Source organism: Fulmarus glacialis, unplaced genomic scaffold (genome assembly GCF_000690835.1).
Source record: "Fulmarus glacialis isolate BGI_N327 unplaced genomic scaffold, ASM69083v1 scaffold29457, whole genome shotgun sequence".
NCBI lineage: Eukaryota > Metazoa > Chordata > Aves > Procellariiformes > Procellariidae > Fulmarus > Fulmarus glacialis.
This window is the reverse complement of record NW_009223121.1, coordinates 1-18,383: the sequence shown is the minus strand read 5'-3', so window position 1 is coordinate 18,383 and position 18,383 is coordinate 1. Positions and strand designations below refer to the sequence as shown.

At 43.9% G+C, this 18,383-nt stretch overlaps 1 protein-coding gene across 1 annotated transcript; it reads right to left on the bottom strand.

The window, feature by feature from the left end:
• Positions 1-753: 753 nt before the first annotated feature.
• On the bottom strand, positions 754-9,866 carry HAS2 (hyaluronan synthase 2). The gene is made up of 3 exons (XM_009581699.1): positions 9,238-9,866; positions 4,580-4,681; positions 754-2,281 (listed from the first exon to the last, which is right to left on the bottom strand). The coding sequence occupies exons 1-3, from the start codon at positions 9,862-9,864 to the stop codon at positions 1,352-1,354; spliced, it is 1,659 nt and encodes a 552-aa protein (XP_009579994.1). The 5' UTR covers positions 9,865-9,866; the 3' UTR covers positions 754-1,351.
• Between the last annotated feature and the right edge of the window lie 8,517 nt (positions 9,867-18,383).

Genomic DNA, 18,383 nt, shown 5'->3' with positions numbered 1-18,383 from the left:
TAGATATGCTTTAGTCAAACACAAATTATTGGGCTCAGTACTGGGGTCTGTATTACACTGGATGTCAGAGAAGCTGATGTTTGTATTTTCTGTAAACTTTGTGAAGGGCACTGCAGATGTTTTATAGGAAGACACCCACATTTTGAAAGTGTTGATAAGTTTTCCTTCCCTGTATTTTTTTTTAAACTCAAAAACCTGAACTATCTGCTTGATACTGGCAGATTATGAACAACTATGACCATCAGTGAAGTCAATAGTAGTTTGGGGTGTCCAATATTTCTCTAAATCAGAAGCTTTTGACTCCTCAGGTCCCATGCAAAATCAGTGGGAGCTTTCTTATAGCAATATCTTCTCCAATGGCATGGAGGCCTGCCTTGCCTTATGGCTATTGCGCATGCCAGGGATATTATGCTCTCAGTAGAGAAGCAAATTTCCCTTTTACAATGTTATCCAAAACAAAACCCCAAATTGCACATATCTACCCCTTTGGCCTTTTTCACGCACAAATACGCTTGTATTCAAAAACTGACAATGTTGGGCCTTTCCTAATAAATGTCTTCAAAGAGCACATGTAAATGCTTTTCACAGAAATGACCATACATCAGTTGCAAAAATGCAGAGAGACTTTTTATTCTTTCTGTTGTGAACAAAATCAGTTCAGCACAAATTTTGGGGGAGGAAGTATGATTTTTTTCCCCAAATATATTTAAAAAGGCTAAAGAACGAAATGTTGGGAAGGCAGCTTTTTTTGGCAGATAGTAAAATATAAAATATGTGATTTAGAAAAAAGTTGGCTTAAAAATACACACACACAAATAATACAATAATATAAAAATACAGCTCAGCCAATGGCCTCTTAAAATTTACCTTTGGCATTACATTTGGCAGCCTAACACAAAAGACCCTTCCTATAAACAGAACTATAAAAAAGAGAAGTTCATAAATTAGGTTGCAAGGGGTTGTAAGATCCTTTTCTCGATTCTCCAAACTCCTTTCCTTCCTGTCCACACACATAAGCATGACCAGTGAGGTATATAGAACGTAACACTGTCAGGCATATGCACAATAAAAAAGTGCATAAACATAGAAGTTCTCCCATTTTCTTGCGAACAGGTCGAAACTGTGTGGCTTGCATTTCGCGCCCCCCCCCCTCCTTGGAAATAAAAAAAATCATTTTTTATTGTTTTTTTTTTTCTTACTTTGGCAGGATGAAAATGAACCCAGAGGAATATAAATGTCCTATTCCCAGCAGCAGTGATCCATTTCCCTTGGCAACATTCGTCTGATGCCACAGATACTACAAGGTCGTTGGGTTGCTTTTCAACTCTCTGGGTAACTTCCCACGGAAACATCATACGTCTAGCACCATGTCATAGTGTTGCTCTTTCTTCCGCCTGCCACATTTGGTGATAAGAACCAAGTACAAAGTCAAAAGCATAACCCAGTAACATGCATAGAGTATTGTGCCAATGATGAGAACTGTCTGTTTTGACTCAGAAAATGGCTTTTTTGATTCCTTGTAGATAGTGAAAATTACGCCACCTAGGAGGATTGTAAACCAAATGGAGACTGGAATGAGTCCTATAAAATTAACTACAATGGTTTTTCTTCCTGACGTGCCCCACCCTGCTTTGTTTATCGTGGCAATTGCAAACATCTTTGCTGGCAGTAAACTTGACATGTACAACACTGAGTAGAGTGACATGAAAACCATGACAATGTTGCCCCTAAGGAAGCTGGCAAAGGAAGACTTTATCAGGCCCACTAACTGAACTGTCAACAAGAAGAGGAGGATGTTCCAGATTTTTCCCCTGTAGAAGAGCTGAATGACTGTGGCGATAAGGAAGAAAGGAAAGAATCCAGTGATTACAGCTTCATAGGTCATCCACAAATGGTGCTTGTGGAACCACATCGCATTATAAAGCCACTCTCTAAAGTACGATTTACTCCAGCGGGTCTGCTGATTCAGCCACCTGAGATACTCTATCGGTGTTTCGGTAAGGCACTTGGATCTAGCTGTGTATTTTGTTGCATAGCCCAGACTTAGCACTCTGTTAGTTAGATGCCTGTCATCTCCAAAGCTGCACTGGGAGCCCATAAATTCTTGATTGTACCAATCTTCCACAAATTCATGGAGTAAAGAGTTTCTGTACATTCCCAGAGGTCCGCTGATGCACTGTACGCAGCCGAAATAGGATTGACAGGCTCTTTCTATGTTAAATGCCATCCAGTATCTCACGCTGCTCAGAAAGGAGATCCAGGAATCGTATTTGTTCAAGATCTGCAAAATAAAAAAAGTTTTCATTTTAGATGAGCTCTTGAGACAGAAAATATACACACTGGCTCAATAAGGAATTTGCAGATACTAGAGCACCATTAGCCGAAATACAGGGGGGAGCTCACTCCTGTGTCCAACTCATGGTGAATCCAGGAGTTACCTTTACAGTCCAGGACATTGACAGGAAGGGCGAGATGAAGTCTTCAAAAGTCTGCTCCACCAAAATGTTCTCTTTTTGCTCACAATCTTTCCTATTCGCTAACAAGAAACTCCTTTTCTGGCTCATTCTTCCTTTCCCTTCACCCCCAGTTAAAGACCTGCTGGACTCAGCCTCTCCCGAGAGGAGATGGTGGAGTCCCAGATGTGGCCTCCTGTTTCTCTGTCCCCTGCACACACCTTCGGGACTCACAGGACTTCTTCCAGCCCTCCTGAAGCTATGCTGGAGCATGAGAAAGGCTGAGCACATGGTCTTTGGCCTACATTTTTGGTATCATAAGGATGGCCCTAGAGGTTTGACCCTGGACTATGTCCCCATATCTGACATTAGGCCCTCTGAGGAAATCTGTTGTGATGCGTGTCTGCAGTACCAGCCCTGCTACATTGCCCCAAGACATATTGTGGTACTCCAGTAGAGTCTTGCTTTGGCCCGCAAAAAGGTCTCCGTCTTTCTCTTCTGTATGCCCCAAAGCTCACCTGAAGCTCAGGCCTACATTTAAAACACAACATAGACGTAGACTAGGAGTCTGAACACTCAATGGAGCTATGAGCTTGTGCAGATGCCCAAGTCCATGTCTTCACATCCAGGTTCTCAGCACACACCTTGTGCTGGGGAATGTGGCAAGGAAGCGAGTAGCAGGGTGGCTGTGCCAGCTCTGCACCAGTATCTTCTCAGTGTGGGGATTTTCAGGGGAATCTGTGGCCTTCGACAACTAGAAAGCATTTTCCTGCAACTAGAAAAAAATAGTCTTTTGCTCTGATGGCCCTAATCTCTGTCAGGTTTGACGGCCGAGGGCCAATCTTGTCTCTGTTTCAGTTTAATTCCAGAACATTTTAGAAGTAGCAGGGTTCAGAGATAGGCTCAAGCCTGGCTCAGATGTATTTGGTGTACGCTGGGAAGTGAATTGGGGGAAAAAAAATCCCAGAGCCTTCATCATGCCACCTTTCCTCCCAGAGGACACATGTCCTTCCCAGCTTTCTCTGCAGATGCTTATGAACCTTCACTGTCATAGCTGAACCCATACTGTCTCCTTCCAGTTGTACTCACAGGTGCCTGGCATCTCACACGTGTAGGGTGAGTGTGACGCCTGGTTTGTGGTCAGCCCAGAGCCGCAAAGATATTCAGGCTTCTGTGGGAATCTTAATTTCTGGATTTAAGAGCCACATTCCTGAAATACTTCTGACTACTGGGGCGTACATTAGTAAGTGCTTGCCCATATAGATGGCCCTTTCTCCTCCATGTCACATAAAAGCCCAACTGAGTACAGGGGACCGATCCTAAGGCCAACTGAAATATTCATATGCATTTTTCTTTATAAATTGCAGCAGAAGCAATTGTGTCAAGAGGAATTAACGGCCTTTTGCTGTAGTTGTCAGCCAAACTCGGCAATGCTGGAAATCCTAACAGAAGTGGAGCTGGGCTGACTGGGGGGCTTTCCATCGTCCTGCCTACAGAGATACAGAGGAAACCCAACAATACACAAAGTGTGTAGTGCACTGCATTTCAAAAAGGCTTTTATTCCTAACAATCTCGGCTGCCAGTGGTAACATAATTGAAGTGCTTGGGGTGCTGGACTTGGCTCTGGGAGACCTGTTCTCAATTCCCTGCTCCCCTATAGCTTTTCTTTGGTACCCTGAGCAAGCAGTTACACCCAGAGACTCAAGGATGCGACAGCTGACAATGCCAGTGCCCCACTTTTCACATATATGGGGGAGAATAATATTTGTTTGCTTTCTATGGGTGTTAAAACCATATTGGTTTTAACCAAGCTGCCGAGCGTGGAAGGTCTTCACGCTATTGTAGTCTCAAACAGAGATGGTGTGCCTGTTATCAAAGTTAACCAATGCCAATGATAATGCTCCAGAACACGCACTGCGACCTGGCTTTCTGTCCGCCTTTGCCCTTGCCACAGATCAGGGCACACATCCAAGAATAAGAGTTTCCGTTCAACAGACGGAAGGGTTAAGATATCATAAAAGCCTCTATAATGGTATCACAGTATATTCAACGCTATTCCAGACAGGCTATTGCAGTGCAAATAGTTGCTGAAACCCCTCTGCTAATCTGAAAATCATCATACTCACCTGCACATCACCTCCAACTCCTCCAACCATTGGATCTTCTTCTAAAACCTTTACCATCTCCACTGATGAGGCTGGATCAAGCATTGTATCTGAATCACAGACCTACAAGTAAGACAAAACAAGAACAAAAATGGGTTAAGGAGTACACTAGAGAAGAAAATAAAAATCATGTGAGTGATTGTAGTGACTCTAAATGCATATTCTCCTGAATACAATTAAATCTCACTTTGAAGTCTGCATTGATACTTCTGTTAAAGACCATTTGTATCAGGCAGCAAGGAGTGGTGCTGAATGAAACAGAGTGCTTCTTAGGGCTGTGCATGCAAACAATCCTCTTTTTTGTATCATCAGCTCTATTTGTTTTTACTGGCACACTGGGCTGGCTCCTTCGAATAAGAGATAGGCTCTCAGAAATGGGGCACTGCAGAGCAAGACAATGTTTGCGGGTGTGTGGCAGATTACTGCTGAGCCCTGACATAGCATTTCCCTGTGGCGGCTGCATGGTTGTAGCACCCATGTTTCCCACTGCCATATGAGGGAAGGAGCAAGGAGTTAAATTCCAGACACTTGTTATAAAAAAGAAAAAGTCAGCTAGGAGTCTGGGAAGAAACCTAATAGTTCTTTCACTCACAGGCAGCTTTAGCAATTCATGTAAGATATGTATTTTGGATTCCAGAACAAACTCATTTTTAATTTTAGATGCATGGTGTGTTATTAGTAGTGCAGGGATTTGACATTTGATATACAGAAATTATTTGCTATTTTCCTCTGGCATTCTTAGAAAAAATATGTAAGGCCAGAAGGAGCGAGTCCCGAAGTACTCCATGAGACCAGGGCAGAAATAGATGACACACACAAGGCGTTTCAGCCACACAAACAGTCCTAGTCAACTAAACACTGTGTACATTAGGAATTGGTTTTCCCCTGGAGAGTAGGAGGAGGGCTCAGACGGGCTGGCCGGCCTGCGAGGCAGCTGGCATTGCTTTCCTTTGCTCGGAGGCGAACGACATGGGCTGCAGCCTGTTTAAAACAAGCGGGTGTCTCCTTGTCACAGCTGCCGCTGAAAGCGGTGCCCCCCCATGTGTAAACTCATTTCGCAGACGCCCAGAAACCGGAGCAGAGGAGGCTGTCCCAGAAACACCCCTCTGGCCAGCTGGATCTTGCCCTACAAATTCTCGTACTGCTTCCAGTTTATCCCACGTTGCATTCCTGTGATTTCAGATGGGGACGGTAGGGGCAAAAGTCAATAGCTCTGCATGAATAACCTATTAAGTCAGATTCTGGTGAGGCTTCATATCGGGTATCTTAATTTTGGTGTCCTGTCATCCAACCTTTCAATTCATCCTAAGCCCCCTCGCTCCAGGGGAGCAGAAACCTTCATGTCTGGTCTGTGAAGGGGGAGGAGAGCGTTTTGGGGCTCTGTTATGGACCAGACTCAAGTAGGGAGGTTACCTGGGATAGTCAGGCTGATAGCTTGGGATGCAGCTGAGTGTCTGCCAGCATGCTTCCCCTCCACGGTCACTTGGCAGGGGCTGAGAGGAGAAAGCTGATCAAAGCTCTCATATTTCCGTCAGAAGAAAAGCCACAAGCATCTCCAGCTCCGGCTAACTTGATGCATCCACCTCCTCTCCTCTAAGGACTCATCCTGAGGAGCACCTTTGTAACCTGGCCAAGGTGTGCCTCCAGCTTTGGTGGAAAGCTGTCATCAGCGACAGCACTTGGTGATAAAAAGGGAGCAAAACATTCTTCTGAAGAGGGGAAAGGATGCTTATATTTCTAGCTGGGATTTCCTGGACAGACCTGTTTCTGAGTGTTTGGCACAGGGAATCTGTAGTTTGCTGAGTACCCAAGGCTCAGACAGTGATACTAATCCCATTTCTTGTGACCATGAGTGGTGGGCTGGGATCAGCCCCCTCCCCAGCCCCTCTGCTTTCCCTCCAGTGCCTGTCACCTGATGCAGCTGAGCAGCCCCCACCCCACCAGATGCATTTATCTATAGCAGAAAGACCTGCCCATAAGCAATATCACTAATATGAGATGAGGAATCCTGAAAACACTGGATTTATTTACAAATTACCAGCATGTGTCCTGGGCATGTCAGCACAGTGGACGTGTCTGGGTTTCTGGGGCAAACCTTGACAAGCCATCATTTTCCATCTAGATGAGGTTTTTGCAGGTGAAAAGAGGACACGCCCAGAGAAAGGCAGACACTTAGGAACCCAAATAAAACACACCGAGGTCTGCCCAGCCAAGGGTGGCCCAGCACAGCCCAAGGGCCAATTTGCCGTCTTTCCACATAAGGGCTGAGTGACCTAGAAATTACTGCCTTGGGTCATAGAGTTGCATGAAAGGGACAGTCAATCTTAAGTGAGCTGTTCAGATACTCATTATAACCAGTGGCGGTTTATCCACGCTGCTCTGAGAAGTTCAGGCTGCGCTGGACTGTCCACACAGGTACCACCGTCAAGACAAGATGAATTGCACCCTGGCTGCCCCGACTAGCTCTGCACTGACAATATCTGCCAGTTTAACTCCTCTACCTGATTGCTTGCACCCTCCTAACCTCCTCCAGGATGGAAATAAGCCTTCACAGCAGTTTCAGGTATTTAATGAGACACCATTAATGAGCAACAGCTCGTTATCTGCATGGGTCTGACTGTTTATGATTGTCTGTCCGTAACTCCAAGGTGTCTTTTAAGATCCATGAGGCCCACAGTTTCAGGGGTGGGCAATGGGGCTGACTGGTCCACTTTTTTAAGTGCTTGATCATCGAGGCAGATTGCTCAGCCCTTAAAATTTTGGGCCTGTTTAAAGTAATTTGGTACCCCCAAACAACCATTAAAAATATCTCAGCCTTCATTCATTCATAAAACAGCCACATTTTAGCTGCATTGCATCATGACTGTGTAGTAGCCAGGGCCACCAAGTGCTGCATTTCTAATATAGATGTGACCTGTAGATGTGACTGTGGCATCAATCATTACTGCAGCCTTTGGTGGCCACTTACAGCAGCATTACCGTCCCTGACACATTCATCAGGACTCCTGAGCCAGGTCAGGAGTGTTAATTGACTGAAAGATCAGAAATATCTCTTTCATTTTCTCAGCTTTTGCTATGACTGTTGAAATAGAAACACTTTTTCCAGGTTCCCTGAACAAATGCAAGAGCTGGACTGAGGGAGCAAAGTTGCAATGAATCTGTTTTCTCTCTGCCTTCTCTCTCTGCAATCTGATACTTCTGTGCAAAGTCATTATAAAACCATGCTAATAAAGAAAACCAGCATTTTTATCCCATCGTAGTCCCTCACAGCACAAAACCAAAGTGCAGACAATGGAGAGCTTAAGCCCATTGTTTTCAGAGAATAAATCCGTTTCAATTTTAGAAGTGGTAGGGGATGGGTTTTAAATCTTTGCCTTACTCTTCCAGCTCCTATAACAGAGCAGTTCCCATCACTCTTCAGTTTCTGCCCCTCCTGTGCGTGGAGGACTCACTGCTCTGAGCCCAGCTACCGGCAGCCTCCCCGCATCCCTTGGACACGGTGCCCGTGGATGCTGTGCCGTGCGGAGCGTGCACACACCCCCCCGCACAGGGCTGGGCATGGACCCTAGAAACACATATGGCTCAGCCATGCAGCTGCCCTGAGCCAGCAGAGAGCATCCTGCGGGGAGCTGCTGCTGCTCCACCGGAGCTGGATGCTCTGAGGTCGGGAGAAGGTGGGAAGGGCTGAGGGCGGTTAATTAGGAAGATCATCTCATACTCCGTGGGATTAGTCAAATAAGCCTTGCTGGTCTTGATCGATAAGGAAGGATCCTCAGTGTCCAGCCAGAGACCCTGATCCCACCCGCCTTCCTCCACACATGACCTCTTCCCCTTCCCGCAGTCAGCAGGGCTGTTTTCAGGAGTGAGGAGTGCTTCCATGTGTAAGGCAAAAGCATAGAAAATCTTTCACGGGATCCAAGGCAGCTGGAAAGAAATGTGTCTCTGCTGCTTTGGAAACAGGGAGAGAGGACCCAGCCTAATTCATTTTTAAGTGAATAGTGTCATAAGGGCTTTAAAGGCCAAGTCGCAGTGAGTGAGGTAATGCAGCTGTAAGTGATGAAGGAAAAGCTCCTTCAGGCTTTAGCTGAAGAAATCTTTCTTTCAAGGCTGCATATTGACCCTTTTATCGAATACTCCTCACAGCCTTCGAAGCCTTTAAAATATCCCCATCTTTTTTACAGATTCCACCACTGCTCTGAGGTATTCCCTAGTGCCACCAAATACCTGTCTGTCTGCTTGCATATGGGGCTGCTAACAACCTCACAAAATAAAACCTTGCTGAGATCTTGACCCACAGGAGCAGAGAAGGGGTCTTCAGGAGGCCACTGGCTTTGTCTGAAGCAAAACCATTTGGATGAGAGGGCAGTACTGAAGGCTGAGGAAGGATTTCAGATTTCTCCAGTAGCTGGTGCACAGATTTAACATATTCACAGATAGGCTGACCATTTTAAAAGGTAGCAAAATACTTTTAACGGTCAAGCTGTTTCCAAAGAGACTGAAAGGAGCACTGTGTTCATCGGGGACTAGGATGGCCTCTAACATGCTGCACAAAATATACAAAAGCTGCTTTCTTTCAAAGTCTGTTTGAATTGGCACTGACCTGGCGCTCTAATACCTACCTGTACATAATCCACGCTTCTCCCCAGTGCTTTGAATGCTGTGTACATTACTTCTCTTTTTCCACCCCATTTCTGCATGATGCAAACACTTTTGTTGGACAGGACCAGCTGAGATACGTGTTGCATGCTCTCTCTGTGAGACTCCTCCGTCTCACCCGGACCTTTGTCGTGGAAGTTATTACTCCAGATATAAGTGGCAGATTTGTCTCTACCCATGATTTCAGTAAAAATGTCCATCATGTAAACGTCGTCTTCTGAGTTCCCATCAATGACCATAACAACTTTAATTCCAGGGTAGGTCAACCTTTTCACAGAAAGTAAACATTTTCTTAAGTAGTCAGGATCCTCTTGATAGGCAGCAATACAAAGGGCAACTGTTTTGTTCAGCTTGATTGGAGTCTCTAGTGACCGCTTCATTTTCCTGTGCTCTAGGAAGGCAAACAGGCTTTGGATGATGAGATGTGATGCCAGGATAGCACCATAGAGTCCAAAGGAGAAGTAGTAGTTGTCTGTTTGGATGAACTGGTAGCCCACAATGTAAGCAGCGGTGATTCCCAGCAGGAGGGACACCCCGAAGAGTGTGGTTCCAAGTATTCTCAGGATACATATAAACCTCTCACAATACATCTGCAAAGAAGCACAGAAACTGTTAGCAGAGCCACCACTTGCTGATATAAAGCCTCGTAAGGGGTGCGCGTGGCTACAACGTAGAGCTCAGCGTCAACAGAAACACCCTGTGCTTCTGGCTGTGTCACGGACTTACTGCATCACCTTGTTCAACTCAACACCTCTTTGCAGTACTTCCCCCATGTAAAGCAAGATTTTTCTACTATTTGTAATGTCCTCACAGAAGGTGCTGTCTGTGTCAGCATCTTATTTTGGCAGCCTAGGCTTGCTGAATGAGATGCTTTGTCATATTACCCTGGGAGGGTTGGAGAAGGGGCTTTTGGGCCACCACTCGCTTCATATGGTCACAGGCAAGCAGAACAGCTGAATGTCTGGGCAGCCCCTCCTCATCCCCCATCCGTGTCATGACTGCATCCCGCCCTGAATCGCTTCTGTCGCTTAGTTAAGTTTGAAAAAATATTGGAAAGACATTCTTAAAACAGATGTCTGAATGTATTTATAATTTTTTAAACAGATGTCTGACTATATTTATAATTTATATTTATATAATCAGACATCTGCTTTAAAAGGTCTTCTCAATACCATCATAAAAATGTATTATTCATACATTTGTGTACATAGATATATGCACGTGTGAGCATGTGTGTATAGGGCTAAAGCTTGACTGAGATTAACTCTGTGGCAAAAGTACGCATTAATTTTACAGAGCCAAGACTCCACCCTGGACTCAGAAATTCATTAGAACATCAGTTGATTCTGACAACTTCTACATATTTAGGTTACCTGGCTGTAAAATCTTCTACCCTAAGCTCTGGGTTATGAAGGAGCTGGCTGGCATGGAGAGTGCTCTGGGATTCTTGAGACAAACGATGTAGGCAGGCAGGCAGGCAGGCAGAATATATTGCTACCTAACTGCTTTTTGTTGACAATCACATTAACCATTTTATGCAACAGCTTTCTCAGAATTACAGGAAAGTTAATGACAATGTTTTATGTCAAATGATGCGTTTGATGTTAAGGTCATAAAACAGATAATGTCTGCTTAAGGCGAACCCAGCAAGTGCATTGCAAGTCAATGAATCTGAAACTCGTGCTTGAATATTTTGCTGAATTAGGGCCTTTCAGAGTAATGGACTTAATATTTGTGTTTTCTTACTACTATTCATATTTTCCCTGCTGCTATCATCTCGCTTGTCTGCTGACCATGTTTGTTTCACCATCTGTTGGCCAAAGCTGAAGTTGGAACAGCACTTCCTTACATCATATATGTCTTTAACTCTTTCTTGAAAAAATACTACCGAGCTGTAGCAACATAGCTGTCATCAATTATATTTCTGTCTGAAAAGTTACAGGCTTGGAAAAAAAAAGTCAACACAGAATCACTTACAAAACAAAAATAAACCAGGCGAGCATAATGTCTGAAGTTACGAAGACTATGCTTTTTTCCACTGGCTATTTAGGGTCTTAAATTTCAAGGCACGAGAAAGCCTGCCTTGAAATGTATATTCATGCTCCAGATTCAAATGTATATTTGGAGACACTGACAAAGAAATCGGACCCTATCTCTAGGACTTCCTTGAATACTTACGGCTGGGCTCCAACAGGTGCTGTAATCACCCACCAGCAAAAGGGACTGTCCCTGCTCTGGCCTGTCTGAAAGTCTTTCACAACGGGGGTCATGGAGAAGCCTAATGAAGATAGCTTATGCTTACCGCCACTATAGGTGAATTAAAACTCAGTGCCCAAAATAGACTCGCTTTAGAAAACAGATTAAGTAATGGATCCCCTCTAGATCACCTTGAAGTCAAATAGCCTGTGTGTTTACTAATCCCTCAAGCACGCAGAAGATCACAAACATCAAGGTAAATGTTTCATTAACGCTGCAGTTGTACTCTGCTTTCCCATTTGGGGTCCACTACTTCTCTTCTCTTGCCAGAAAGAGAGCCCCTATTAGCGAGTAGGGGCTAAAGTCTGCTTACATTAAGAATTATATGACTGAAATCAATGGACCGCTTGTATGGGTAGAGCTCACAGGATTTAGATTAAGATCTGGAGCGTTTACATTTGACTGACTATATAGTGTACTAGGCTTCTTTTATATTAATTTGCTATTGCTTTTTCTCTCCTATGAAGTGTTTCCACACAAAAGGAAAAAAAAAGAAACAAATTCTCTGATCTTGTCATTATAGCACAGCTTCCCTCCCTTGCAAAAACCCAGTCTTTTAAGATCAAGAAATGGATTTCTGGTCTTAATAAAACAGCATTTTTTTTCTATCCTTTCACTGTCAACCTTGGGAAAATAAACTGTGTTTTGATCTAAATTCCTGGCTTTCATCAAAGAAACTTTCCCCTTTGTATGTGCAACTGTGGTTTTTTATGTATAGTCTTTTAACTGACTGAATCTCAGGGAAAGTCTGGAAAAAGTTGCTCAATATTCTCAAGCTTTAGCACGTGAGCTATTGATAACTTGCCCAGCAGAACCGATCTTTATCAACTTGAATGTGCCCAAACAATGGCAAAGAAGCCAAAAACTCTCCACCCTTCTCCAATCATTGAGCCAAGAAGTTAAAAGGAAATGACGCTTGCACAAGTCTGGGACCAAAAATGAACTGCTGAGTCAAATAAGAGCACCGAGGGCAGGGAATAGCTGCATCAGAGATTTTAAGGTCAGACAGTGCTTTTATGAATATCTAGCCTGACCTAACACAATGAACGCTAAAAGGACATCCTTAGTAAGACATCAGTTGAAATCCATTCCTGAAGTTTCCTGAACTTGTCGCACAAAGCTAGAATCAAGCATTATCAGAGAACCAGTGTACAGTACCGCGTTTTAACAGTGCAAGCCACGAATAATGCCATGCTGAGTCAAGATGTAAGTGTCAAATCCTTGGTGAAGGAGAAGCACCCATGTTAATTTTCAAAGCCACAATTATTTTTAAGTCATTTCGTTGATAATCACTCTTTCTAAGTGCTAGCACTATTCTTTCAGAAAAATGTAATTGCTTATATTCAAAGTTGCCATCACTACAGACCTACTCAACAGCTGACTAATTGACAGGGGGTACCGGACACACCTCGTATGATCAGCGCAGCTTAGTGTTTTGTTTATGCCTCAGCCTAATGGATCTTCAGTTCCTTGACGGATTTAACCCGGTAAGTTTGTCCTGGGAAATAGGCACTGCAGCACTTAAAAAAAGAAATAAAGCACCGCCTAGGCTAGGGATGAGGTGCTCAACACGTGGAAGACCTGCAGCCAGTCCATATTCCTGGATAAGCTTCTGTAGACACATGGAACTGCTGCTACATGGGAACAGGTATTGGAGTGAAGAGAGGGACATGACTCCTCACCTGGTGAAAAGGTGAGTTGGTGGGTTACCTCACTGCCTCTGGAATCAAACCTGGATCTTGCACTTTCTGGGCACATTTTTAACCAGTTCTGTAAAGCAGGAGGAGGAAGATAGTACCTGCAATGTTCGTTCTTTTCTTTTTTTTTTTTTTTTAAGAGTGAAAGCTATTTAGCACTGAAAGAAATCGGAGGGTCCATTGCTTTGCATCAGCCCTGAAGCCCTGAAGGACATTTTCCAGAGGGCAATAAGATTGAAGATTCAAGTTTTAAGTAAGTAGCTTGCAGACACCTGTATATTAAAGCCTGCCGTACCCAGGGCACTGCCTGTGTCAGACTCTTTTTGGAGGTGCCTGTGGCCCCCACGTACTGCACAGGAAGCCTGAGACAGTACTGCTAATGCTACTCTGCAGTTTGAACACCCAAATCCTTCATGGGCGCCTTCACCTAACCCCGCAGTGCTGAACCCAGCAAAAGCTTTACACAGCCTCCAGCAAACAGGGTCAAGGTATGCACAAAATGAGTGTATGTAGAGAGACTTCAGTCTACTGCTGAGCAATGTTGTCATGGTCTTGCAGCTGTTTATTTCCATGGATGGAGCTGGTCAGTGCTAACCAGCCCACCTAGTAGAAATAAAATATGAAAGCCATATACTCAAACCTCATGCTATGTTGGCTGTTGCTGATTCAGTGACACATTTTGATTCACCAAGCAGTCCCAAGTATATACGTGCCTTGTAGCGACTGTACAGGAGGAAGCAATGTGTGCCTCTCTTTGGAGGCTCCTATAGAAAAGTATGGCCAAGAAACGAACCCCTGAATGTACTTGACATCAGAGCCCACCTAGTGAACTGTTTGGCATTGAGTCTCTTTTGGCATCCTGATAAAGCCACACAGAGTATTTTTTTTGGTCACACCTCTGATGAAGGAGAACTTACTCTACTTTACTATTAACAACTGGCATAACTAAAAGTTGTAGTCTTCTAACATTATTTTCATAAAAAATTCAGGTTAGCAAAGAGTTGACTGATACCTACGTTGTACACATAATGACTGGGGTATTAACTCTAACACTAGAGAGATCACACTCCTTTCTTGGACTGAATAATGCCTTAGATCTCAAAAATTAATTAAAAGAACATAGCAAAATATGCTTGAGTTCTCTCTATTCTGAAAAATATTTAGGCTAGCATGTAGTTATGGTACATAGATCTAACTTTAATAAGATCTAGGCACTTGACTGAAATTCAGCATGTTCTTATGTCCTGATTTGGACTGGGTCTTTACTCGGCAAAGAACACTGCTGACTTCCATCGTAAAGCACCTCTTTTTCCCCCCTCCAAAATAATGTAGCACAGTCCATCCATATGGTTATTAATCAGCTTTCATGCATCCCTGAGAGTAACAGGACGTAGAGATAGTTCATCCCTTTTGCAAAGTCAGGAGACAAAGAGAAAAAAAAAGCTTAATTTGTTACTAATACATCGAGAAAGTAATAAACAGACTAGAGGCAAATACATATCCAGAAAACCTACGTGCATTGGTATCTGAACACATCAATATTATCTGCAGTCTGTTCACTTATTCCGTACCAGCCGTTGTGTAGCTCCTGTGGGGACTAAGGAAGCAATGAGGCGGTCCCCTGCATCTGCTGATCCAGGACGTGGAACCAGTGACTGACGGGAGGTCAAACTGAAGTTAGGTTTGCTTGCAACACATGGGATGCAGCTCACCACATCATCTGTTTCAGAAGTCCTCTCTCATGTACAACACTGAAACGTACTGCCATGTAGTACTTCTGGCTAGCTTTTCCCCAGAAGATTAAAATGCAAGAGGGGGAGACACAGGAAGTTTATACATAAAATGTAACAATTTGGAAGGTTGTTTGAAAGAATTAGCGCTTATTAATTGCAAACATCTGAACACATTTTTAAAAAACCTTACGGTGCAAAAGTCAATATTTGTCCAGGAGACAGCAGTAAAGGTTCACTCACAAGTGTGCTTATTTTGTCCCCTTTGCCTCTAAAGGTTCAAAAGAGCCGTGCCTCTCTCTAGACATCTAGGGTTATGGCCACATCAGCAAATAGTCCAACACTACAGGAACAGATCTGTAAAGAGGAACGCCTGGTCCTTCCACCCTCCATCCATTCTCATATTTTACTCCGAACTAAGTTTAGTCAGACCCTATGGATTGAAAACCCATTAGTGTCTGAAAAGCGCACTCCAGAGGTACATCTTGCAAATAGTGTCATTCAAGAGGAATCCAGTTTGTGTGCCCAGCGATTGCTTTGCAATAAAAACCCAAGCAACCTGGTTGAAGGGGGGGCACTTGTAGCATTGCCTTCAATAGCACATTCCTGATTCAAACTAAAACGCTAATACAAACCAACCCCACGTACGAGTTCTGCACATAAGACTTGTCTGCAAATCTTTGTTGCAACCAGAAGTGCTGAGCATTGAAAACCTTTGAAAATTTCTCATTTTTACATGCCTGTATAAAAGCTGAATTCTTGAATATCTACTAGTCATGGTCCTCTGAACGTCAGTGCTGAGGCTTTGGATTCAGCAAAGCATGTAAGTATGTCATTAAAGATAAGTGTTCACTGAAGTATTTTGCTGAAGAGGGAAATCAGTGGATAATTTATCTTGCAGTTCTGTAGTGCAGACATTAAAAAAAAAATCTTTCTCTGCGAAGCTGCTATTTCTGGGATACTCATGATAAAAATGTATGCATACATTTGACAAATTTATTATACAGATTGATCTCCCTTATGAAGGTTGTCAGATGGATCATTGCCTAACCACTGCATTTCTTACATTAGGGAATCTAAGAGTGGACCAGGACCCAGACAATTTGGATTTTGTTCCTACTGTTGCCATTCACCTGCTGGGTGACCTTAGGTAAGTGAATTCACCTCTCTCTGCCTCAGCTTCCTCACCTGTCAAATGGGAACCATGATCGTGCAAGAGGTTCTTGGAGGTCGACAAAACCCTTCGTAAGGCTTAGGTTACTGATATTTGTAAAGTTACGCTTTCTGGTGTGATATGGGACCCACTGGTTCTCCAGTTCCATATAACTGCTTTTCCTCAAAAAAAACCCAACAAAAACCATCAGACCGCTTCCTATTTTCCTTGCCTTTATTCACCTGAAAGTAGAGTCAGTAGTAGTTGGTCTGTAATAAACATGCAACTCTTACTCAGCAGGATGCCTGGGATCAGTGAGGTTGGCAACATAAAAGCTGACACAGGTGGGTATACGTGCACCCAGCTACTGAGGGCTGTTTTGCACACAACCAAAGGAGGAGTATCATCTTTTATAAGCCTTAAAAAGAACTCCTTACTTGTGAGAATAATAGCATTGGCTTCAACAGAACAGCTGCTTCAATGACATGAGCGTGTCTGAGTGCATGTGTGAGCGTGTGTGTGCATGCAGGCAGGCTGACACATACTGTATGGGCCTTATACACATATACTCTGTGTGTACACAAACTGTATCTGAGCGTTACAATTTTTCAGTCAATATTTAGATTTGTTATTAGCCTTACTTTGGCAGTAAAATAAATCATTTATCTTTGAAGTACAAATGATTCCAGGTACACATTAATTACAAGCATAAAATAGCTGTCCAGACTCCCTCTTCTATTTTACAGCCTGCAGAGAGGAAACTGAAAAGTTATGTTACATCTGTAGATCTTTACTACAGCAGAGTTACCATATCTGGTGCTTTTGGTTATTTATCACTTCCAGATTTTGTCATGCCATTGATCTTCTGGAAAGGGCTCACATAAGACTAAAATTTACTCTGGGGTTGGGTTTAAAATAAAGAACAGGATTAGTAATGATGGCAAACTGTATCTGCCTGCACAGGCTTTGATCAGCAAATCAAGAATCTCCTGTTTGCTCAATGTATGTTTCCCACTAAACTGCCCAAATTTAGTCTCTTACTGGTTTGAGTAACCAATGTGGAATGAATTCTACAGCTGCTGGCTGGATTTGTTCCTAATGTAGACAGTGATACACTAGTTGTTAAATTAACCAAAAGAAGGCGAAACTCCCCCCCAATCAAATGATCTAAGAAATAAATCAAGAAGTAAATCATATTTGTACTCAGGTATTTCGGATGGCAGTTAAACAAAAATCTAGTTTAGAAATGTTTTCTGGTTGCTGGTTATGAAGTCCATGGATGCTTTTGGCACAAAACTGACTACTCCATGCCTTACTCCAGCAAATAAATACTTATTTGGTGTTCAGAGCTTATTATCTTGCAATTTGTTTATAAAGCACAGGTCATGTCTTGTTCGACTTAGTCAAGTCCCACTACACTGAATGGAGGAGTAATTCGCTGCTTTATACACTAGTCTTGAATAGTAACAAAATGAAGCACATTTGCTTCCACACCATAAATATCAACTGCTGAGTTTGTTGCTAGTGAACTAGCATGGGAAACTCCACCGAATCCAGTAGAGCTGCTCTTCCCACTGGGAAAACCTTTTCCCAGGTTTTTCTGCACTTGCATGTAGGATAAGAAAGATTTACTAGCATGAAATAAAATCCTGGCTTTATCGACACCAGTGACAAAACCCCTCTAGCCTTGGTGGGGGCTGGATTTTGAGCAGTTTTTCAGGGAAAGGGAACACATTTCACTGCCATCACCCCCAAATGAAATGACCTAACCTTTCTCTTAAGCAAGCCCCAAGGCACCCACGTTACACGCAATGTGTGCGGGAGAAAAAACGCGTGTGTGCCTATGGAAAAATGATCCATAAGGAAGGAGACTATGAAGCAGAGTGCTGACGTGGGGGAGCGGCTACACCTTGGGAGATGCGGGATCACCGCAGGCCCTGAAGAAGGGGTTAAGACAACCCCCACCAGCAGCGTTGCACCATGTTGGGGTCTTCTCTCGGGGCAGGGAAATGGGGTGAATTCTCTCCTAAGGTCCCCTTCATCCCACTGTGCCAGCACTGCCGTGGAGTCGGGCAAGGTAAGGCGAAGGGTATGAATGCGCCGAAGAGCTGGGTCTCGGCCGCGTCCGGCAGACACGAACCGACGCTCGAACAGGTGCAGGGAGGGCCGCGGGGGGACAGAGGTCTGCGGGAGGCCGCCGCCGGGGCTCCCAGCCGGGGAGGAGACCCCGAGGGGTGAACACGGAGGCGGTGGCGCAGGCAGCGCCGTGACCC